General features: G+C 44.4%; 3 protein-coding genes across 5 annotated transcripts in view; 1 reads left to right on the top strand and 2 right to left on the bottom strand.

The window, feature by feature from the left end:
• The window catches only part of LOC134440116 (uncharacterized), a 209,537-nt gene that overhangs the window by 51,541 nt on the left and 133,824 nt on the right, over positions 1 to 24,172 (top strand). The window lies entirely within an intron of this gene.
• Positions 1,562 to 13,154, bottom strand: si:dkey-74k8.3 (voltage-gated monoatomic cation channel TMEM109). Of its 2 annotated transcripts, XM_063189428.1 has the most exons (4): positions 12,025 to 13,154; positions 11,479 to 11,538; positions 7,749 to 7,851; positions 1,562 to 2,764 (listed from the first exon to the last, which is right to left on the bottom strand). In XM_063189428.1, exons 1-4 carry the CDS (start codon positions 12,304 to 12,306, stop codon positions 2,412 to 2,414), a joined length of 798 nt encoding a protein of 265 aa, XP_063045498.1. In that variant the 5' UTR covers positions 12,307 to 13,154; the 3' UTR covers positions 1,562 to 2,411. The 2 variants fall into 2 exon arrangements, with proteins under 2 accessions (XP_063045498.1, XP_063045499.1); XM_063189429.1 differs by lacking the exon at positions 11,479 to 11,538 and having other exon boundaries at positions 12,025 to 13,151.
• Positions 14,338 to 24,172, bottom strand: part of rnf20 (ring finger protein 20, E3 ubiquitin protein ligase) — a 28,040-nt gene continuing 18,205 nt past the window's right edge. For both annotated transcript variants that reach the window (XM_063190687.1, XM_063190686.1), the window contains exons 16-22: positions 23,407 to 23,524; positions 22,718 to 22,867; positions 21,654 to 21,866; positions 19,959 to 20,084; positions 18,557 to 18,697; positions 16,420 to 16,527; positions 14,338 to 15,407 (exon numbers count right to left, since the gene is read on the bottom strand). In XM_063190687.1, coding sequence (XP_063046757.1) covers positions 15,231 to 15,407; positions 16,420 to 16,527; positions 18,557 to 18,697; positions 19,959 to 20,084; positions 21,654 to 21,866; positions 22,718 to 22,867; positions 23,407 to 23,524 — 1,033 coding nt within the window. In that variant the 3' untranslated portion in view covers positions 14,338 to 15,230. The remainder of the gene's footprint in view (positions 15,408 to 16,419; positions 16,528 to 18,556; positions 18,698 to 19,958; positions 20,085 to 21,653; positions 21,867 to 22,717; positions 22,868 to 23,406; positions 23,525 to 24,172) is intronic.

The raw sequence follows: 24,172 nt of genomic DNA, 5'->3' as shown, positions 1-24,172 counted from the left end.
TCCACTGCCCCCATGTATATCAGGCTTGTACGAAAATCCGAATGGAAAGAATTTCAATTCAAAGTAATGCCATAATACGAACACTAGGTGGTGATGTTCTATGTACTTTCAATGGATGGTGCAGATTAAATTAAAAGAAATTCAAGGTAATGGCACCACCTAGTGCTCGTATTATGGCATTATTTTGAATTGAAATTCTTTCCATTCGGAATTTCGTACAAGCCTGATGTATATAGGGGGACCACACACAATCCAGTTTATGTAAATATGCTTGCTGCTACGCCAGTGAGAAAGACTGTATGGTGTCGTACACTATTTACTGTAAACATGTCATTGTTGGTATATTCCACCAGTTTACATGTCATATTACTTACTTGCACTGTAACCTAAGTATTCAAGTATTCTTTCAGGCGTACATGGCCGTAACTACCTTTGAGGACAGAGGTCATGTCTTCTGTATTTTTTTTTCCAGTAATGTAAAATTTATCCACAAAGTATGATGAAAATTGATATATGATCAACAATGATAAATTCAGTCTGTATACGCCACCCCCATTTATCCTCAAGGCAGTGATTAATGAACTTAAGACAAACTTAAGAATTTGACTTAAGTGTTTGAAGCATTCTAAATGTACAGTATGCAGTACAGCACACATTATTTGATCTCAGCATTTGAAAATGTCTGGTTACGGCCCTGCAAGCGTATTTTATGATGAAAAGAGAAATATGTTGCCTAAGTTGTCAATGGAAGCTGTGGATGTTCTATTTGTGTCCAACCATGGATTTTTTCCCATGTTGATTGTCCAGATGTTTTGCCCCTTTGTCACAACAACAGGAGACAGAGATGCTTTGGTAACACTGATATACACAGGCATGCTGATAAAGGCATGCCATTCATTCCCAGGGCCTTGCTGCCATAAGAGGGTGCAGGGCCGTAACGAGACATTTTCAAATGCGGAGGTCAAATACTGTGTGCTGTACTGCATACTGTACATTTTTTTTTACAAGTCTTAAACATTTTTTCATTTATCACCATCTTGAGAATAAATGGGGTTGGCATATACAGACTGCATTTATCATTGTTGGATCATATATCGCTTTTCATCGCAGATAAATGTTACATTTCTGAGAAAAAATACAGAGGACATGACCTCTGTGTCCTCAGTGGTAGTTATGGCCGTGAGAGGGTGTGCCACTTGCGTCTTTCCCACACCACCTCTTCATGGAAACCTCGAGGGCAAGAGGAGCTGAAGTAGTTGTCAGGACAAGTCACTGTCAAACGCTCTTTTTCAAGCCAAAGCCCAGTCACCAATATAATACTATAATCCATAGTTGTCGTTGCTAAAATGCATAGGGAGTAACAGGGACTAATAACGCCAAAGGAGTAGCATGAAAAAGGGAAGCACTAATGCAATAATACTGTAAAGTCCCCACAATTTCACCTCCGAAGGGACCACATGAACCTCACAATAATATACAGAAAACAGTTTCTTATTTACCATATACTGTAGTGACTTATTGTGGTTGCAGTGTTAACACTTGAGTCATCAAACATCTTGGGCAGTGTCTTTAAAAGGTTTTAATTAATTTTGTAACAGACACAGTGCATTCACCTTAGGCTAACATTTACAGTACACAGAAAAGTCACATTTAAAAATCACCAACTAAGGCTCTTTGCATCTGGGTGGCATTTTCTGAAAAACATTCTTGTATTTTGTTTTCCTTTTTCAAAAAACTTCTTCTGTGGCGTCAACTTAAAATACCCATGCTGACTTGAGGAATATCACGTGAAAATAACACACATCTAAAAAGTACCCAAACAGCTCCTTTATAAAAGAAACACACATAGGCTGCAAATCAGTCTCCTACCTCCCGCCCTTTCCTACCACCTCCAGCCTCTTGCCGCTGTGTTGCCTCTCCTCCGTGGAGAAAACAACATAGTTTCCTCTCTGTCAAGCCGCGCAGAGTGGCTTTGGGGGGGCATACTGTATCCCCCATCCAATACCTGATTGTAAACAAAAAAATGTTGGGCTTTTATGCCTTTATTTGTGATAGGACAGTGAGAGGGATACAGACGGGGAAGGATCGGCAAATGACCGGAATCGAACCCGGGTCACCGATGTAGCAGTGCAATGCACAGCCGTTTGAGCCACGGCTGAGCCAAGTGACAATCACATATAAGAGACAGTTCTGTTTGACGTTTTTGTAAGATTCTGAATAAAAAAAAAAACGTTGATCATTGATGATGTCGAGCCTTGCATCACAAGGCCAGAGGGGAGGAAAGGACGTGAGAAACGACAATGATTTGCAGCCATTTCACACACTTGTCCTTGGGTCTGTAATAGACCCCAAGACTGAAACCCGCCACCTGCTGTTAGGCCATGGCATGGCCACAGTTTGTCAAACCCTTTTCACTCCATCTTCTTCTTCTCAATGGCTTTGACTTTCCCCTCCAGAGCGTTGAGGCGGGACTCCACAGCCACTCCTTCTTTGCCGCCTGTGGCTAAACCAATCACAACGTAGCCCAGCACCAGAAAAGCCAATCGCATGGAAGTGACGTCTGTGGAGGCTCTGGTGTCGCCGACGATCAGCCCAAAGAGCCAGAGGGTCGCCACGGCCTTGACCAACCAGAAGACTCGCCTCAGCACAGAGACGGCCAATCGCAACACGAGAGAGAGCAGCCAGTAGCCAATCAGAGCCAGCACCGCCCACTTGGCTACCAAAGCCACGCCCTCTGGGGTGAAATGTGGAAAGGGGAGTTTGTCTGTGGAGAGAAGACAGAAGAGTGAGTGAGGCCTAGGGTTGCCAACCGTCCCTTGAAATACGGAATAAAAGTTAAAAGTGCTGGAAATTACATAGTTATTGATAGTTGGCAAACCTAAGGGGAGTTTGTCATTAACCCCTTAGCGCAGCACTACTCTCTGTAATGTCATGGCAATGTTATGACGTAGTTAAGCATTTTCAGCAAGTGAATAGGGTCGCCGGCGACCCCTGCTGCAGTAGTGAGTGAGACATTAAAATAGAGGTCAGAGGTAGGGGTGTAAATAATAATCGAAATGTATCCATGCATCGATCCTACGGCCGACGATTTAATCCAATCGTATTTTATTGTGGGGCATTCTTGAGTATCGAAAATAATCGAATCGCTGGCCCCTGTCCAATGACCTAGCTACATAACATAATAGAAGTAGAGAAGCAATTGGAAAAAATTGAATCAAATCTGTAGTGGCTACAATCCGTGTGCCACCGAGAGGCTAGTAAGGGAGTCACAAAGCTGACGCGCAAACATTTCTCTCTTCGTTTGTTGTCCTTTATTCGTTCCAATGTTAAGATCCAATACAAAAGTTAAAACGTCCTTAAAACCCACCACCGTGCAGTGGACAAGTGCGGTTGTGCGTAATAGCAAGCAATATTTCAAATTGTGCAAAGCAAGCGGTCAACAAATATTGTGCTCTTCCATTCCTAACCCCTCTCCCTGCCAGTCTACCGGTGCCCAGGTGCCTAAATACAAATCCTAATTGCCAACTAGGAGTCACGTGACACCACGGTGAACGTCAAGTTAAAAGCCAATACAAAAACATGCAAAGATAAGGCATATGGCCGCTACAGAATCGAATCGAATCGTATCGCATCGTGGAGAATTCTCAAGTATCGGAAATAATCGAATCCCTGCTTTATGTAAGGGTTAACGTTCGGCGAGAAGGTCGCTACCGTGGAATAGCAGCACGACAGAGAGAATCTTTAGACCCCGACGCGGAGCGGAGGTCTTGTTCTCTCTGAAGTGCTGCTATTCCACAAAGCGACCGACTCGCCGAAAGTTAACCCGCTTATTATATGGATATACTTAAATGATTCACACATGGCGGGGACATTTCTTTAGGCCTATTTAATGTGAAGTCTACTATAGTTTTTAATGTCAAAAGATTGTTGCTGCGCAAAACAAAACAGTGCCGTTGTGGAACACCGCTAACAGCTAGGTAGCCAGGACAACAGGTGTTGTCTATCACAGCAGCTGATTAGAGTCTTGTTGAAAAGTCGCTTTAGCAGTGAAAAGTCTTGTTGCCATTGACAGCGGTCTGTTATAGACCAACCCGTCCGTTATCGAAAAATAACAGACGTGCGAACGTTGGGGAGCCCCTTTGAAATGAATGGAGCATTCGACAGATGACGTCACAACCATATAATAAGAAATCGATAACGTATCGTATCGTCACGGCCAGAGGTGACTATAAAGAGAGCTGATGTGCCCCATAAGTTACGTGTGCTGCAATGTAACCAAAATCTACAGAACAACTGCATGCAAAGTGTTTATTATGAACGCAGACATATTGCATTGTATACAATGTGTTTGCATGAAAACATAATTTATGTATTGCTAGAATAAAGGCATAGGATTCATTAGTTAGTGGCCAGCTTTTATTAGCTCCTGTAAATTCCTATGCTAGCTTTCAGTAGCTTTTGTGTATCTTATGTTCAAATGAAGGACATACAACAACTAACAACTGCTTAACAGTGGTGGACAAAGTAAAAGTAAAAGTAAAAAAAGAAACAGTTTCTTTCTAACACTCAACTTATCTGAGTAAAAAGTAGACCAATGTCTTACGATAAGCTGATTCTGCACAGGTTAGGTTGAGTTTGTGGTGGGTCCTTGTTAGATTTTTATTGTTTTTCTGTAATAACAAAGTCTATCTCAATAGGTAGGTAAAATTAAGTAAGCGGTGTAACAGCTTTGTAATATCATGTGCTACTGTTGTAATGACACCACAAAAGTACTTTTACTTTGTCCATCACTGCTGCTTAATAAAGAAAAAACACCTCATTGCTGTTCATGACATGTACACAGATACAGGGCTGTGTTGCCTCGAGCTCTATCAAAAGCAGAAGAACCTGATCCCTGACTCACCGTCTCTCATTAACGACATCACTCTCACCCAGCATTCAACACCACCCAAAAAAAGGTTGCAGGAGGAAGGAACGTTCCGTCATTCCTTAAATGGGAGTGTGATTTCCCCTTTAGGCTATAGCCTTCACTTGCATACCAGGGCCGTAACGAGACATTTTCAAATACCGGGGTCAAATACTGTGTGCTGTACTGCACACTGTACATTTAGAAAGCTTCAAACTCTTCAGTAAAACTCTTAAGTTCGTTTTCATTCATCACTGTCTTGAGGACAAATGGGGGTGGCATATTAAGACTGAATTCATCATCGTTGATCATAGATCAATTTTCATCATAGATCAATTTTACAATTCTGAAAAAAATAGGATATGACCTCTGTGTCCTCAATGGTAGTTACGGCCATGTCTCATACTATTCTATTACACACAGAAGAGAGAGTGGTGCAGCCAAGCAAGTAGCAACTGAGGCATGACTAAAGTCGACTCGCAATACAATCAAGGACCAGCTAAAAACAAAGACAGCCTACTGTAGGCCCAGAAAAGCAGAAAAAAAATTGTTTCCACAACTTTAATGAGGCACGGGTCTAAATTTAGGTCTAATGTTTGACAAGGGTATTTTTAAGAGGGGGAAAGCATGTGCAAAATCCACCCAGCAATTTCTCTTTCTGGCATGATGCCAATAGCCTTGGATGTGAGCTCTGTGTGTATGCTTCAAACATGTGTTTGGGATTTCACTACAAAGACTTTTCTTTGCTCACTGCAAATCCCCTTGTGCAATAGAACAATGAATCAGCAAGCTGCCTGGAGGGCCAAATTGCTTCATCTTATAGAGAGATCTAGTACTACGGAACAACCTATGACCCTCAAAAACACACCAGAAACTTTGGATATACACTAGGCCTGCTATGAGGAAAGAAACAAGGGAGGGTCCAAGTGTTTGTGGATTTAAGATATAAGTTGAATTCCTTCCTCAAGTGTCTGTCAAGTAGTCAGACAGTGTCAAACACTGTAGTCAAACTGTCAGACTGGCTGTTAAAATAGCCCTCGGCAGTGGCTCAGTTATCATACAAGGGGCTGCACCAGACACCCAGAGATCATTTCCTGATCCTTACCCCCCATCTTTCTCCCACTTATTTCTTGTCTGAAATAAAGGTATAAAAAGCCCCCCCAAAATAAATACATAAACAATTTTTAAAAAAAAAACCTAGACGGAGTTGCCTTCAGCAGATACAAGGAGAGCTGTTAGCTTGTAAGTAGGCTAAGTAAGTAACACACACGCGGCCAGATTAACACACAGGCTAGATATGGCTGCGGCCTAGGGGTCCCCATCTGCCAGGGCCCCCCCTGACGGTGCATACACACCCCAAGCACGGACGTCCACTTAACGTCCACTTCACGTCCACTTCACGTGTCCGATATCAGTCCGAAACGGTTAGAAGACATGAATATAGATCATGCCTTGCACACAGGAGCGTGGTGTAAGCGCGGCGCATGTCCGGCCCGACCGGACATGTCCGCGATGCTCCTTGAAAATAGAACTGGAGTCTATTTTCCTGCGCGGACGTCCGCGTTCAATGAGCGGCTTCCATTGAAAATGAATGGCTGCTGCCCGCGGATAGAACGTGGACGCTGACTGTGCAGTGTGAAAGGCAGCCCGCAAACCTCTCGGACTCGCAATGCTCCCGGACACGTAAAGCGAACGCGAACATCTTGGTGTGTTTGTACCCTGATAAGCCAAGAATGGCAGAATTGTGACAAGATGTGATATTGAATAATTCAGCTGTGGTGCGGAGTACAGTGTTAATCTCCTGTCAATACTCCTCTCCACAGTTGAAAGACACAACATCCTTAATTCATAGCTTCTAATTATGACTGTGTGTAATTTTTAGAGATGCACCGGATCCAAGATCCGGTTCCGGATCCGGCAGGATAATAGGGTTTTTCACAGGATCCGGATCCGGTTCCAGGATCCGGTAGCCGAGGCTTTTCAGTCAAAATAGTTTGAGCCAACGTGATAAAAAGGGCCCACGTGTGTGAGTAGGCTATGTGTTTCAACCCTTTCGTAGGATCCGGTATCCGGTTCCGGATCCGGCAGGATCTTAAGCAGTGGATCCGGTATCCGGCAGGATCCTAAAAATCAGGATCCGGTGCATCTCTAGTAATTTTGTCATGACATTTTCCTTCTCGGGGTGGTCCACAGTAACCTATAGCCCCCAGGTCATCTTAACCCAGCCCTGCCAACACTAACTACTCAGGTGGCCGGGCCCAAGCTCTACCTGATAAGGACTCAGAGGGCCAGGGGGTCACGGCTAAAAACAACAGTAGCAAAGCAGCTGTCAACAAAAGCTGTGTGCATTTTGGGGCTCCAACACACTCTTAAATTAGCCCTTTTCACCCTCCCTGACATCAGGCAAGTTTTGTTACCTGATGTGCCTGCTTTGAATGCATTGAAATGTTCATTGTTTGATGTAATGTGAAAAGGCCCATTCCCACCGCATTGTAGTAGCTTAAAGGGGCTCTATGTAGGATTAAAAGCTTAATTAATCTCTGTCCCGAGTCAGCTTATTTGAGTCAATAGTAAGTGTAGTATAGTACAGTATTTACAATGAAACACTTACAATTGCTTACAGCATAACAGCTTTGACCAAGATTAATTTGTTTGCTTATATTTCTCGTGTGGTTATGACACAGTAAGTTACTCGAGAGTTACCCTACAGCAGTTGCAAGCAAAGGGTCAGTTGCTTACAAACAAAACTCTTCACTACACTTAAAGCTCTTCAGCTTTTGATTAATATGACGTTTCTCTCATGGTAACTATGTGTTATTATGCCAATCTTTTCCATACATACCACTGAATCCGGTGGCCCTGAGGATCTCAGACACGTAGACAGCGATGACGTTGAGGCCGCTGGCAGCACCCTCTGACACAAACTGCAGCAGCATGCCCAGGAACTGCAGGACGCAAGAGGAGACAAGAGGACAGGACACGAGAATGTTTATTTGGCACTGCCGTGTCACAGGTAAGGAAATAAATGGCTGGTGCAAAACAAGAGAGCAGAAGACAGATGGGAAGGAATGAGCTACCGGACGCAAGAGGAGACAAGAGAGGTGTGGAGAGGAGGTTTAGGAAGCCAGTGATGGAGAAAAAGTGGGAGAAAAAGTAAATGACAACATATATATATATGTAGGCACGAGGAAGGAGGAGAAGGATGGAAAACACTAAATGGAATGAAAAAAAGAAACAAGTATTAAGCAACTCGGAGGGGGAAAGAATGTGAAGAACAATACAGTATATGTCAACGGGTGGAGGGAAGAGGAGGAAAAAGATGAAAATACTACGAAACAAAATCTTACAGGATGGCTGTAGTGCTAAGATAATCATAGGGAAGAGAATGCCAATGAGAAAATATACTGTATACTGTATGCAAGGGGCCCCTCGTGAGTTCCAGGAAGAAATGAACTCTCCACCATTTCCCCAAGTCATATATTTCTTTCTGATGGCTACACGATCTACAGACAGCCTACCTATGTCCTTAGCTCCTACCCCTCACTCGTGCAAGTAAATAAAGCTTATAAAGCATCTGATGCTGAGTAGGTGGTAGTATGGGGGGCCCCTGAATTAAATTTTGCTTAGGGCCCCATAAAGGCTTGGGCCGGCCGTGTGTATATGTACACATGAGGGTAGAAGGAGGAGGAGGAGGATGGAGAGGATTTTAAAAAAAACTACAAAAAAGAAGCAAAACTGTATGGACAGCTTACAGGATGGTTTTAAAAAGGCTAAGCTACTCATGAGGGGAGATGCCAATAGGGAAATATAACTTATCTGTTACAATGTGGAGGAAGGTGGAAAAGAATGCGGACTAAACTGCCAACAAAGAGAAACAGGATCTGACAGGATAGTTCCAAGAGAGATAAACTAATCATAGTCTAGGTGTTACATTAACATGATCAATGCAGATTACACAAGACAGAACGCAAAACCAGCTACTGTGTATTGTAGATTGAACAACAAAACAGGCCATCTTGATAAATGGTTCTTGTCTTGGCTCCGATTTCGGCCAAACCCTGATTCGGCAAAGTGCTCCAAGTCAGCACTTGGCCAAAGAACAGCTTGAAGCTTTGCCAGAGATAATTAACTTGGCTTGAGAAGTAAAGTGAGCAAGCCAAATAGCTGTTTGGCTGCCGTTCCCCAACTCAATGCCTGCGAACCCATCCCATCTCATACCATGTGAGCAGCACTGTAGTATTGTTTTAGCTTGGACACACAGCACATTGTGGACTGATGTGTCAATCAAAACAGTGAGGGGGGGCAGTTGTTTTCTCTCTACTGTCCATAATAGGGGAACTGTGAGGTGGCACGTCATTTCTCTGAATGGTCCGACCGACCTGTCAGTAATCCGAAAGCTTCCCATTCCCAAGCCAAATGACTGTTATCCCATAGCCTGATTATCATCGACTTTTCAAATCTCTTCGAGACTTGTTCTGACCAAGACCATAAAAATTATATGTCGCCTGGCTAGTTATCCCAGGCCAAATTCTGTAGCTGGAGCCTTAGCTATACATGCAAAACATAGGCCATTATATAGAGAAGGAATTTTATGAGAATAATAATACAAAAAATAAAGCGTACATAATTGATAGCAATATGTTATCCATGTATTTTAGCTAAATGTAGTGAATGAGAGAAAGCAATGTCGGCCCTGCCGTGGCCAAACGGTAGGGCACTCGTCTACCATGCGGCTGACCCGGGTTTGATTCCCGGCCCGGGTCCTTTGCCGGCCCTTCCCCCTCTCTCTCTCCCCACTCGCTTCCTGTCACCACCTTCACTGTCCTATCATAAATAAAGTTTAAAAAAAAGAGAGAAAGCAATGTCAAGTAGGAGGTGGAAAACCAGACAATGCACTGTCCTGTCAACCATTTCAATTTAGAAGTGAATCACTAAATAATCTGCCTCCAAAGTGACGTACGTATAGGAAATTGTCGGATGATGGAGAGATCTGAGCAAAAGAGCTTCGGAGAAATGGCCCGTCTCCGACTGGGAATGAAGGACACCTGACCTCACTACCAGCGAACACCAAAGACGGAGCTTGTGTAAAGATAACCTTGTCAAAATATTTCAGGAAGCTGACTTAGTTAACACTTCACGGCTATATTTCAGGAAACCGTGCCCTTGAAATATCACTCGCTCATCTTCTAATGGTGTTAATTTGTTGACTGAAATTGGGAATCTTTAAATAACGGACACTGTCAGATCTACATTTTTCACAACACAGTTGTGCTGTTTTTAGCATGAAGTATTTTAACTCTTTTACTGTCATTTGTGTCGCCAATGTTGATGTGTGCAAAGGTTTACGCTTTGACAGTGGGATGCAGTATTAGAATGAATGGGCAGCAGGTGGTGTCTTTCGGAGTACATTAACAACTGTGTAATACGCTTGAAAAAAGAGAAAATGCTTATAACACATGTGCACAACACATGTTGGCGATTATATCCAACTGTCCGTTTGTGTGTCAGGTATAATGGGCCTGTTGTAGTGTACACAAAGAATGCGGTGTTGAGTATGATGGGCGGGTATGCGTGTGTGTGTGCGTGTGCGTGTGTGTGTGTGTGTGTGTGTGTGTGTGTGTCTATTTGCCTGAAGGACAGATTTGTGTCATGACAGCTGGGCAAACTCTGCGACTCAAAGTCATAACTCATGCACATTTACACTCACACACACACAAACACACACTACAACCCGACACCCTCAGCACACAGAGGTGCGTGTGCACATGCACACATGCGCACAAGCAGGCACGCACGCACACACACACACACACACACCAGACACCCTCAGCACACAGAGGCAGACTCTCTCAGCACAGAGGCAATTGCAAGCGTGCACGCACACACACGTGTCACACGCACACACACACACACACACTCTCTCTCTCTCTCTCTCTCTCTCTCTCACACACACACACACACACACACACACACACACACACTTGCTGAGAGGCCGGTGATGGCCAGAGTGTGTCAAAGGACAAGTGTTTCACACCTGTTCCAGTGACATATAAAACCTGTACTGTGCTGAGACCGGCAGCCGGAGCACTTACCCTTGACAACAGTCAAGAGCCATGTGTCCTGCCTGCACAATAGGCTAATAACAAACAACATAAGAAGCAAATAGATGAAATATTTGACTAAGGAGATCAATCTGACACTAAGGGATAGACTACCCTACAGGTCAGGGGTTTTCAACCAGTGGTCGTGGCCCACTGGGTGGTCCAAGTCAGTATTGCGAGTTGCCATGCAGTTTAACTACTACAAGTATAGAGTAGGCCTAGACTACATACACCAACACAGTGGGTCATGAACTAAAATGGCTCAATCGGAATGGTGGTCCCTGGGCCAGAACCATGTTGAAAACCCCTGCTATTGGCAATTGGGTTACACAAAACAAAATGAATGAGAGGATGGATGAATGAATGAATGAATGAATGAATGAATGAATGAATGAATGAATGAATGAATGAATGAATGAATGGATGAATCTAACTGGCGAGGAGCAACTGCACATGTGTTGTTTGTCTTACCATAGCCACAGTATAGATGTTGTCTGGGCCAAACACAGACTCAAGGTACTCAACAGCATCCTGCCAGCCCACAGACAAGAGAGTAGAGGAGGGATAGCCGAGGTCGGTTGTGTCAGAAGGGGTCAGGAAAGGAGGAGTGAGAGGGGACGGAATTAGGCCAGAGAGAGAAAAAAGGGGTGGGGGTGAGAAAAGAGGAGAAGAAAAGAGAAGGGGGGATAAAGTGAGATTAACTTGTGGAGGAGGGGGGAGGCATAAAACGTTATAGGGGGAGGATAGAAAATGACAGGGAAAGGAATGGACAGCACACTGTTAGTTGGGTGATCATTTCCCCGACCCCACCATTAACTGATTCGAAATGTTAGTTTTGATTTGATCAGTGTGGATTTAGGTCAAAGAATAGAAAATGATGAAAAGGGGTCAGAAAGCGTGACCCACAGACATACAGGCGTCGAATATACCGTTAGAGGCTGGGAGACATAGCCAGCAGACAGACAAATAAGGCGTTAACAGCAGAGCCAGGTAACCGGGGGTCCTTTCTGTTCTCACCTCCACAGCTGTTTCGACAACATTGGTCCCCACAATGGACTCAACATACTGGCGCGTCACCTCTCCAGTCTCCGTGACCAAAGACTGGAAGCTCGGCGGAGCTGCGGTCGGAGGCGGAGGTGGCGGCGGAGAGGGCGCTGAAGTCTTCTCCGTCGGCACAGCCTGTCCATGGCATCCAACCACCATGGCGGATGCACACAGTAGCGCCATAAAAAACTTGACTGGATTGGAGGCAGCGCGGTTTGAAATGTCCTGGAAAACCATTTCGCCTCTGTTGAGCATGAGCAATATCAAAAGTATGGCAAAAAAATTAAAAAATATTATAATCGAGGCTGGTCGTCTTAGTAGACCTATTTGAAAAGCGGCAAACAAAAACGTCCCTTCATATGAAATATAAAGCGACGATTAAAATGTCCCAACGCAAACAATGCTCTATGTTTACACACGATGACAGACTGATTTACTGCCGCACTTGAGTCATCCACTTGACAATAAAGCGAAATAAGATTGTGGGCAATCAAAGTTCGCAAGAAAACAAAGCGCAACAGGCGGTCGTCTTGGCCCCAAATGACAGAGGGGACAACCCCGGCAGATTGCTCGAATAGATTTACTTTGCATCAACTCAGCATTATTTAATAATACACGTTGGCAACCTTCGCACCAACCAGAGTGGGACGCACAACCCAAGGACGACGCACCAATTAAGCTTGCTGACTATATTTGGTATTCGTCAGGAAAAAGATGCTAGGTGACGTTGAAGATAAAGGAATTATAACGTTGTATATCCAGTTTCAATCCTTTGCTTTGGTCGCTCGGAAATTCCTCCGTATATTTTTCGAAGAGCGCGTAAAATGGGAATGGTGCTCCAAACAAACGCGATGACGTTACAGTGAAGCAGCACGCCAAAACACACAAAGATCCCTTGTATTTGCTGCAGGTCTCGGTAGCAGGCCTACACCCAGTCCAATTAAATCACGGAACCTGTGTAGATCCTTATCAATAAGCAGACTGATGACGACGACGGTCGCTCGCGGTGTGTCCGTTCCCTGTTTGTCCACACAGGGGATTGCCGCTTATCGATGCGATTTAGTTGTTAGCAGCCCATGGCTCACTGACGATGGAGGGACGCGTCAGAGTTGAGAATAGCACGCTGGGACATGTGGTTTAAAGGGTTAAATCCAAGGAAGGCTAGAACTCGTTGTACTGCATTTTGCCCCTGTAGCTGTAGGTTTCAACTATGCGCTCGCAGTACATGGCTGTACCCGTCGGGCGGTTTGGAATTGGAGTGAGGAATGGGCTGTGGTTTTTCATGCCGTACAAATTAAAGATGCAATGCTGGACTGTGGCCAAAACAGATGCTGGTGGGTAGTTTTTTTTTACCCTCTAGAGCAGGGATGGGGAACAGTTTTCATTTAAGGGGCCACTTCAAATTATCCTCCAAGAGCCATACTATGAACACAAACCAGGATTCCCCATGCATTTAGGAACTCGCCTCCCACCTTCAATAGGTCCCCTGAATATTTAATTGTATTGCAAATGTAGTTTCTAGGATTTATTTCCAGAATACGTCATATTTCATGTGAAACTGCATTGAAATGGTATATCAGGGGCCGAATAAGACAGCCTCAAGGGGGCGTCAGGTGACCTAATGTTATACACGGGCACAGGGCACCAAGACAGCAGGGCACAGAGAAAAAAAACATTTTTGCAGTAATTTATTTTAAAAAGCTTAGATTATTTTAAGTAGTGCATGTGCGCTATTTTGTGCGTTTTCTGTAGATTAATGCTGTATGCTACACTTCAGCTAAATTCCAAGCAAATAGGTCTGGCGACGCCCCTGCTTCAAGACAGAGGTTCCCCACCCCTGGTCTAGAGGAAAGGGACATGAAAATAAACAGTGCATTTGAACGGGGACATAACATGATGAATAACATATGATATTAGTGCACATTTATCGCTTTTGCACCCGAAGTGGGTAATGATCTCAATTTTGTTTTTGGTTTCCGTTTGCATTGGTTTAAGGAGGAAGGCCAATCAGCTGTGTAGGCCTTCCCTATTTATTCGGACTATTTTTTTAACTTGAGTAAGATGCCTGAAGAAGATCTATGATCGAAACGTTGCTCCAAATAAATTAAGTCTTTTGCAAGCAGTGTGTGTGCAGATCCTTTCCCACTCCTTAAGGAGGAAGGTAACATTATTTCATCAACTGCAAGAAAATAACAATGAATGATCAAAATAATTCAAATGAATTAGTTACTACGCTTTTCGTCCTGGTTTCAGAGTTACAATCAGGAACACTGGGAAAGTCACATTATCATTTTTTATTGTTATTTATTAACTGACAATAGGCAAATATTACAATGAACTAAACAGACAAAACGTGAAATGGCAGATGCAGATGGCCGCAGATGCACATGTCTCTCTGCTCCTCTGCCAGACCTGGTGGGCAGGTGACATCAGTCACACCTGTCAGTCAGGTGACGCTCCTGCTCATATAATGTCACATCATCATCATCATCATCCTCATCCTCGTCATCGCCACCAAGCACGGCCACGCCAGAGTCTAACGGAATGTAATGGAAGCAAGTGTGGCTAGCTGACCGTATGATGTGTCTTCTTTACCATATCTCTGGATGAAGTACTCTTTTGAAGTTTCTTTTGATGCATTTGTTTTTAATGTAATGTCTTGTGTTATGTATGCATGTGTGTGTGCAACGTATGGATGGTTTGGGTGCAGTGTGTGTGTGTGTTTGTGTGTGTGTGTGTGTGTGTGTGTGTGTGTGTTATGTGTGATGGTATGCGTCTGCAGTGTATGAATGTGTGTGCTCGAGTGTGTGCAATGTATGAATGTGTGAGTGTGTGTTTGCGTGCGTGTGCTGTAAATGAGGGGGGAAAAGTATATCTAGCCTATACACCCCCCTCACACCCCCAATTCTCTCACACAACTACCACTGCACGTCTCTCCACCTCTTTCAAAACACTAGGAGGAGTCCACCCCTGAAGAGCACCAAGTCACCACACCCTCTTAACCAATCCGCCCTATCACGTCTTTGAAAAACACCAAAGTCAAGCCTGCAGACACTGAGCTGTGGTGGACGGTCAGGAATGGAGACGTGACCAGCTAAACAGCCAATCACGCTGCAGAACAGGGCGGGAGGAAAAGTGGGTGAATATTGGATCATGGGAGTTGGAGTTCGTTCTTCGTTCTAGCTGATGTAGATGCGGTGGAAGTCGTTGGCTCCGAAGGCGGCGTTGCACTTGGGGCATTTCCTTTGGCGCGTGTCGTAGCGCGTCTTGACGCACTCGAAGCAGAAGACGTGGAAGCACTTGGTCAGCACCGCGTCCTTCATGCGGGAGTTGCAGCACGGACAGGTCAGACGAGCCTATGGGGAGAGAGGAGGGGAAGAATGTTACGAGGAACGCACCAATCACAGAACAGACAAATATAATAGACCAATCATTCATATCAGAGAGAAGCTGATCAATGTGATGGGAAGAGTAACTAACAATCACTTCGCACAGAGCCGTCTAATAAGAGAGTTACGTCACTCCCTTAGACCTCAATGGTCCAATCTTTCCACAGCAATGGCGGCTCTCATGGAGCCTCAAACATGTAAATCACCATTGACTTTAGTTCCAATAGAAGTAGTTACTTAGTTCCAGGAGGTGGCTCTAGAACACAGAAAATGTGGTAAAGGTAAATGTAATTCGTTTGTACTTAATCTTGTTTGGTATGTAATGGTTCTGTGTTAGTCTCCAGTGAACAGAAAGTTGCTGTTTAGAAACATTTTAATCTACGTGAATCACTTCACCAACCGACTTCCTGGTCCCCGGTTGACAAAACTCTCTTATTAGACGGCTCTGACTTTACAGGACAAATGAGCCTGGGCCTATGGGGACAGAGAGTGGGCGGGACAAGGAAAGAATGACAGAGGAAAGGCCCCATCACATAACGTGATAAAAGAGGAAAAGGCCCTATCACATAACGTGATATAAGGGAGGCAATTTAATTACGTCAGAGAAACAGACCAATAATTTCAGAGAAACTGATAAATAGGATATGACAGGAGCAGCACCCATCATATCAGAGAAACAGATCAATGATTTCAAAGAACAAACCCTCATCAAATCAGATATCTAGTGGGCCCAAATAGTGCTGGAATGACAGTCTTCCAGGAAGCATACACAGGCCTATTGAGTGTCTGCAGACATGAAGAAAAAAAGCCCCCATCCACCTAGGTAGCATTCCCTTCATCTTGTTTTTCAGGAAGGGAGAGAGAGAGAGAGAGAGAGAGAGAGAGAGAGAGAGAGAGAGAGAGAGAGACAGAGAGATACAGAGAAAGACAGAGAGATTTTCATTACAACTTAGGAGAAATCCCCCAGACGCTCAGTTACCTTGTATTCGTTGATCTCCTCGTTGAGGATCTCGTCTCCAGTGGCTCCAATGTTGTCCGCCGGCTTCTTGGATTTCTCCAGCTTTCTCCTCAGCTTGCAGATGTCCTCCTGTAAGGCAACAACAGAGTTATGGGGTGAGAGTTAACTTGATGAAGCAACAGCGAAATGCGAGACCAAATAAACTACCAGTTATACTAGTGATTTATCCTCCCTTTACTTTGATTACTTTTACTGCACATCACCAGCACCTGGACAGTGTTCGAGCGAAAGCCCCACCTGGGAAACTCCAACTCCCATTGTCATTGTCATTGTGACACAGCTGCTCCACAGCACACAAGTGTTCGCTGCACATTGCACACAACAAAATTGTTCGGGAGTCGAACCAGCAACCTTTGGGCTACAAGTTTGTCGCCCTTACCGCTTACCCATGACTGCATGACGCTGACCCTGCCTTTGAGATTTATGGGGCCCTTTATGTACTCACATGTTCATGCCATGGCATGCTTGAGAGGCTTTAGGGCAGTACTGAACTGTGCTGTGCTGGCAGTGAAAACACATTTAGAGTTGGTGGACAATGAAGGTTCTGTTGATCTGCATCTATCTATAGTTAGCTGTGAAATGTTAACATTGCTCGTCGTCGCAACAAAACAATGTGTGTCACACATACACTTTTATCTAAAGCAACTAAGTTATTTCAGTACAGGGTATTAGTTATGACCCCCCTCTTTATGTGTTATTTTATGAAATGTATGGGGTGTACGTATTCTAGTTTATACATGTGTATTTCCTATGTTTTCCTACCATGATGATGCAAAATACTTCGGACATATGCCTTGTTATTGATACAATACATTTGAATGTTTGTGACATGTCATGATCCTTAAATCCTGCCTCAAGTCCACCATCCGCCAATCACCTACAAGTCCACCAAGCGTATGTGCTCGCTAGGGCTGTAACGATACACTCAACTCACGATTCGGGTCATATCACGGTCTTCGACCTACGGTTTGATACGCACTATGTTGTTTTTAAAAAGTTTAAAAATCAATAACGATGATGAGTTGAAGCTTGTGAGCACGATCACATCATATCATGAGGTTGTTTTCTAGACTGAAGAGTAACAAAACTTTTAAGAGGGCATATCACAATATACGTTGCGATTTCTTGATTCGATACAATATTGTACATTTTGACACTCCAGTTTCTAACTCCACAAAACAAGACAGAAGACTTGGAACAAAAGTAGGGTGTAACACAGTCAAATTCAGCTTCCTTGGTGCAGTTCTGCACTCTGAGTGCATTTCTAGCTCATATTGGTACAGGATTCGAATCTGGAACCTTCCTTTTATTCCCCTTGGGATTGCTGACAAAGACCACACTGACAGATATGGCATATATATGAACATACCAGCTACTGAAAGTTGTACAACTGGACTGATGGGCCTTACACCATACACCTTGGTCTAGGGCTAGACCATACATACACCTCCCCGAAGTGCAACTTCAATGGCAGTTTCTTTGAGCAGTGTAAACCAGTGATTCTCAAACTTTTTCAGACCAAGGACCACTTTGTCCCCCCAAAAATGTTCAGGGACCACCTATTAACTGAATTGACAGTTGACGGGTGCTATTTCAACACTAATTTTGAAGCAGATCACTTACTTTTTATTCACATTTACAAGCCTGTCTTATTGTGGTGAAAATATGACTTCAGACATGTTTGGCTTTGTAATAATGTTACAAATATAGCCTTCAGCTTGCTTATCTTGGAAAAGCAGAAATCCCTTTGAGGACCACCTGAGCTCTGTCGCGGACCACTAGTGGTCCCCGGATCACACTTTGAGAATCACTGGTGTAAACTAATATTGACTGTGTAAACTAATATTGACTGTGTAAACTAATATTGCTTGCTCGTGTCTGGTTGTGTTTGGTTTCCTTGACGTACAGCGTATAACTAGCCTGAAGGACTGCTTGATGTTTGTCAGTGTGGAGAAGAGGAGCGTTGATTTGAGTATGTGTGTGTGTGTGTGTGTGTGTGTGTGTGTGTGTGTGTGTGTGTGTGTGTGTGTGTGTGTGTGTGTGTGTGTGTGTGTGTGTGTGTGTGTGTGTGTGTGTGTGTGTGTGTGTGTGTGTGTACCTGTGCACGGCGTGCGTTAAAGGACTCCTTCTCGCGGGTGATGCTGTTCTCCACCACCTCCTCCCGCACACCACTCAGACGCTGCTGCACAGACTCCAGCTGCGTTTTCAAATCCTCCGACATTAAAGCAGACTCCTGCGCCTGGAGGAAGGGGAGAGAGAAAGAGAGAGACAGAGAGAGAGAGAGAGAGAGAGAGAGAGAGAGAGAGAGAGAAAGAGAGAGAGAGAGAGAAAGAGAGGGAGGATGGAAGGATGGGTGTGGTGGTGTTGGGATGGAGAGGGGAGAGGGAGGTAGAGAAAACATTTGAGAGGCAGGGAGGGAGAACAGAGGAAAGAGGGGTGAGGGAGAGAGAGAGAAAGAGAAAGAGAGAGATTGAGAGGGAGGGAGGAGGAGATGGAGAGCAGGAACAAGAATGAACAGACAAAGAGAAGAGAAATTCTTCCATAAGCACTGTTGGCTGGCCGCAGTAAGACAGACTGTGCAGTGATGCACATTGATATATGACGAGATTAAAAATATCCACAGCAACAGATCCATAAATGATCAAACACAACCAGTCTTCTGGCTCTACGCATGAAAAATGATTGATCTGGGGGTGCTGTGGCGCAGCGCGCTAAGCCCCCCACATTTGGGCTTGCATGCCCACGGGGACCCCGGTTCGAGTCCGGCCGGGGTCATTTCCCGATCCCACCCCATCTCTCTGTCCCATTCGCTTCCTGTCACCATCTCAGACTGTCTGAGTAAATAAAGGCATAAAAAGCCCCTTAAAAAAATATATATATATATATATTATATATTATATATATATATATATAAAAAAGATTGATCTATCCACTTGATGATCACTGCAGTCATTCTTCAACATCCATTTTTAAAGGATTAACAGGGATTAGCTCAAACAGCACATGTACAATGACCAGGAAATGTATGTCCTCAGAAATGTATTGCGCCAGTAACATCATTACATGCAAACTTGGCCTGCCCTGCACACAAGGAATTTGGCAAGTTGCCTCCGTACGGAATTCCAAACGGATTTGTCTGCCTTTGCCAAACTTGGTACAACTCCCAGCTCAGTGCTCAGAAATGGAAGAATTTAATTAAGGAACAAAACAAACGGTTGACTAAGGAAAGACGTATTAGGCCTGGCACATGCCTGAACTGTAAACAAGTTGTCAAAGTTCATAAGGGTCCCCTGTGCACATGCCAACAGCAATGCAGGTGCGTGTATGAGACTGAATACATAGTCATAAAAGACACCTTAGTGTTTCATTATTAACACACTGTGCTCATCAAAAACTTGTTTGTGCCAAAAAAGCTAACAAAAGGAAAATAAATAAAAACAATACATCCTTGTGTGGCGTTTTATGATTCACTTGTGTAAACAAGTTGTATTTTTTCATACCTTGCGTTTGTTCATGTCTAGAGCCTGTGTCCTGAGCGTGAGCTCCCTCTCTGCAGTGCTGATGGTGCCCTGTAGGAGGCGCTCCTTCTCCTCCAGCTTCCTCACCACCTGCAGCTGGGCGTCCACCTGTGGAGACAGGACAGAGTGAGCAACACACCGGCGGAGAAAGTGGAAAATAGAGCATAGACCTCCAGCAAACACCTAAACCCACTTCCCTCCTGTTAATGTTAGACAGCACAGTGAAGAATGGGACAGGAAATGAGTGGGAGAGAGACGGTGGAGGATCGGGAAACGACCCAGGTCGGGAATTGAACCCGGGTCGCCCGTGTAGCACTCCAGTACCCAGCCGACTAAGGCATGGCTGGGCCATGTTATGTGTTTTAATGTGCTTTGGTTCATGTTAATATTTTTACGCCTTTTTGTTGATATTGATAATGAAGAAAATGAGCCGGAGAGACCGAGATGGGGTAGCGTTGCCTACTGTACCACCATGAATGCCTTGTAAAAATAGTGTTGATCAGGTGCGGTTGCCTGATATTATTATTACTACCGTAAATGTCTACTAGTAATTGTCAAATGTGGCATATGGTACCGCCATGCCTAATGTAACGCTCAGATCAGATATAGCCAGGTTAATCAGTGGTGAGGTGACGTTTCCCACCTAATAAATGATCCTACGCTACGTCCCGTGCCTACAGCCTAAAAGCCTGTAGCCTATCCATCTTATTATTCTGCCCATTTCAGCATTTGTCGTAGTCTCACTTATTTGTCGTTGTCAGACTTTTCCAAATCTGCTAGTTGCGGTTAGGCTGCCTAGAGCCCTTCTGAAAAATTAAGCACTAGCAACTATTACCCAAGTAGTACTGGTGCCGCCCTTGTAATTGCTGTGGATTATAAAAGGGATCGAGTCCCATGATCACACCTGACTTCAGGCACCATGCTAAACGACTATATATCCCTGGAGATGTAGCCAGGGCTGGCTTAAGAAGGCACGGGCCCCCCAGGTTACAGGTTGCTGTGGGGCCCCCCGGGGGACAAATTCCGAGACAAATTTACATAAACTGTCATAATTACAGACTAGGAATTAAGGTAACATGTCTACCGACTGTACTCAACACCACAGATGAATTTTCCCATATTGCATCTCGTCACAATTCTGCAATTTTTCACTTTTTGCCAATCTGGGCCCTCCTGGCAGGTGGGGGGCCCTAGGCTGCAGCCATATCTGGGCTGTGCATTAATCCAGCCCTAGGGATGTAGCCAGAACAGTCAGGTCAGGTCAGAAGAAGGTGGTCAGTCAGATCAGGTGAAGCAGGGACAGACTATCCATAAGGGCCAGCGGCACAGTGCCCAGGGGCACCAAACATTTTGAAAAGTGAGGGGACAACAAACCAATAGTCTCATTAACTTACATGCAACATCGGCTAGCCTATATAAACACAGTCCATGCTTCAGTCATGGCTGTTTGGCTTCATTATTTGAACACCCAACAACACAACACGTCCTCTGCATGTTGAGCGTGAACAACGCTGGTCTACAGGTCCTTGTCTTTCACTTCTACTTTCCCAACACGAACAGTGCCATGCCTTTGCTTATCCCCCAATGTTATCCCCCAAAAAGGGGCGCAACGCACATAGCACTCGTCACGCCGGTTATACGTATAAGTGGGGTGGGGGGGGGGCTTAGTGGACCCACCTGTGTCTTGAGCGTGAGCAGCTGATCTGCCAGCTCCTCCTTCTCCTCCTTGAGCAGCTTGTGGATCTGGTTGGACTTGATGCGTTCGCTCATCAGCTTGAAGTTAGCGTCGTCCTTCTCGCGCAGCTGCTGCATCAGACGGATGTTCTGCTCCTGCATGTCCTCAAACGCCTGGCCCGTCACGTCCATCTCGCTCAGCAGGGCGTCTTCCTCCTGTGGACGCGTGGACGCACGCGCGCGCACGCGCACACACACGCACACACACACACACACACACACACACACACACACACACACACAGACGCACACACACGTAAATAAAACACCTGGCCATTCACGTCCATCTCAGTGATCAGGGCTCTTGGGGGACAAGCAAGGGGATGGAGAGAGCGAAAGGGGGGGATAGAGAGGAAGAGAGAGGCAAAAAAGGAGGAGGGATGGGAGGAGAGGAGAGGGGGAAAGAGTGAAGGAAAGATGTATGAGAGGAAAATACTTCACATTTTTTAAATACACATAAAAGACAGACACAATGGTGCTGAAATGTAGCCTGGTCCACACCAGACAGTGTGTGTGTGTGTGTGTGTGTAGCTTCAGCGCCCCCTGGTGGAGCAGAGCTGCACACACTACCGTCTGGTACAGAGCCATAGAGCAGGCTATGGCTTCAGCCAGAAAATAGACGGCGCATTTATTGCTTCAATATCAACGGCAGCGCTCATTGAGGAGTCAGAGGAGGACAGATTAAAGACTATATTGACTCTTTAGTCAAGTCAAGTCAAGTAGGTTTTATTGTCAATTTCTTTACATGCACTTAGAGATTAACAGAAAGGTTTCTGAAGGTATTTGGTGGTGGTGAGGCCACGCAGAAGCAATAAATGCTCTATCTAGAATGTGCAGTGAATATGCAGTGTCCCCAACGCATTTTTGCTCATGAAAGTACAATTTATTTGAAGAATATTGACATTTACTCACTTTTGTAAAGGCATTGATATTAATTCTGAGCACAACTGTACAAGTACACACAGACAAAGAAAGAAACACATACAGACAAAGAAACAAACACACACCTGTTTGGCGAGGGAGAGCTTCTTGTTGAGGATGTCTATCTGTTCCTCTACGGAGCGGATCTTCCGCAGCGCCTCCTCGTCCGCCATCTTCTTCCCCTCCCTCCTCTCCCTCTCCTCCAGCTCGCGCAGACGCTGGCGCAGCTCCTCGCCCTGGGACGGGAAAACACACGCACGCACGCACACACACACAATTTTTTTATGGACAGAAAAAGACACTACAGACACATGGGAAAAAAATATTGCAGGTGTGTGTGTCTGAATTACCACACACACACACACTTTCATGTTTCATATTATGCACCCAAAAACAGCCATATCCGCGGAGAAGTGCTGGGAGAGGTGAAGGGAGAAGTGTGTGTGTGTGTGTGTGTGTGTGTGTCTGTGTGTGTGTGTGTGTGTGTGTGTGTGTNTGTGTGTGTGTGTGTGTGTGTGTGTGTATTTTTTGAAAAAAGGTTCGCACACTTCTTACAAGATAATGTGTCAAGCCTTGTGTTTGGTAGTGAATCTGAGGAAGACCGAGAGGTGGAAACGTCATTGCCAATGGATGAATAAATAAAAAGATGAAAAAATAACTTCAAGAAGAAAAATCCAAAGAAGTGTGCGAACCTTTTTTCAAAAAATACGTAATCTTTTTGTTCAGCACCAGGGATTGTGCACAAGTAACTCTCTATACGTGTGTGTGTGTGTACCTCTGACTTGGCCTTCTTCTCAGCAGCCATGAGTTGCACCTTGTCCCGCTGCTCTTTAGGGGCCGAGCGGTACATGTCCAACAGCAGCTTCATCTCCCTCTGAGACTCCTGGGCTTTCCTGAAATCACCACCACCACCATCATCATCATCATCATCATCATGTCATCATTATAACATTCATTACATACTTTTTTGTCTTGTATCTTCATATACAAACCCCAACTCCGATGAAGTTGGGACGTTTGGTAAACAGTGAATAAAATCAAAATGCTATCATTTTCAAAACATTAAATCAATTCATTAGATGGAGAATAGTGAAAAGACAACATATTAAGTGTTAAAACCGAAAAAAAAATATTGTTTTGGGGGACATATGTACTCATTTCTAATTTGATAAATCCAAAACGTCTCAAAAGAGTTGGGACGGGGATCAGTGAAATTTAGTAAACATCCAAATAAGATAAAACAACAAAGAAGAACATTTCAAAATGAATTGTACTGACGGACAATATAGGTGTCCAGGTATAAGATCATCACAGAGAGGCTGAGTCACTCAGAATTAAAGATGCAAAGGGAATAATTACCATAGTTATTACATACGTTTTTGAATTCCCTTTGATTTACCACGATTGAGTGTATATAAGACATATTTTTGTTAATAAAATCATTGTATAGGTTCATGACATCATGAAATATATATTGGCTGTAGTCTCACTCTAGCACTCCAGGAATTAGAGCTATTGAAAATTGACCATATTAAGAATGC

The sequence above is a fragment of the Engraulis encrasicolus genome, chromosome 23 (genome assembly GCF_034702125.1).
Source record: "Engraulis encrasicolus isolate BLACKSEA-1 chromosome 23, IST_EnEncr_1.0, whole genome shotgun sequence".
NCBI lineage: Eukaryota > Metazoa > Chordata > Actinopteri > Clupeiformes > Engraulidae > Engraulis > Engraulis encrasicolus.
This window is presented reverse-complemented; position numbering and strand designations above follow the sequence as displayed.

Bases quoted from the DNA above. Each gene is read 5' to 3' on its own strand.
- si:dkey-74k8.3 (XM_063189428.1), bottom strand. From the start codon at position 12,306: ATGCTCAACAGAGGCGAAATGGTTTTCCAGGACATTTCAAACCGCGCT. The intron at 11,539-12,024 runs GTGAGAACAGAA...GTGGGCTGGCAG, and splicing joins TTGTCGAAACAGCTGTGGAG to GATGCTGTTGAGTACCTTGA. The intron at 7,852-11,478 runs GTAAGACAAACA...TGCGTCCTGCAG, and splicing joins ACATCTATACTGTGGCTATG to TTCCTGGGCATGCTGCTGCA.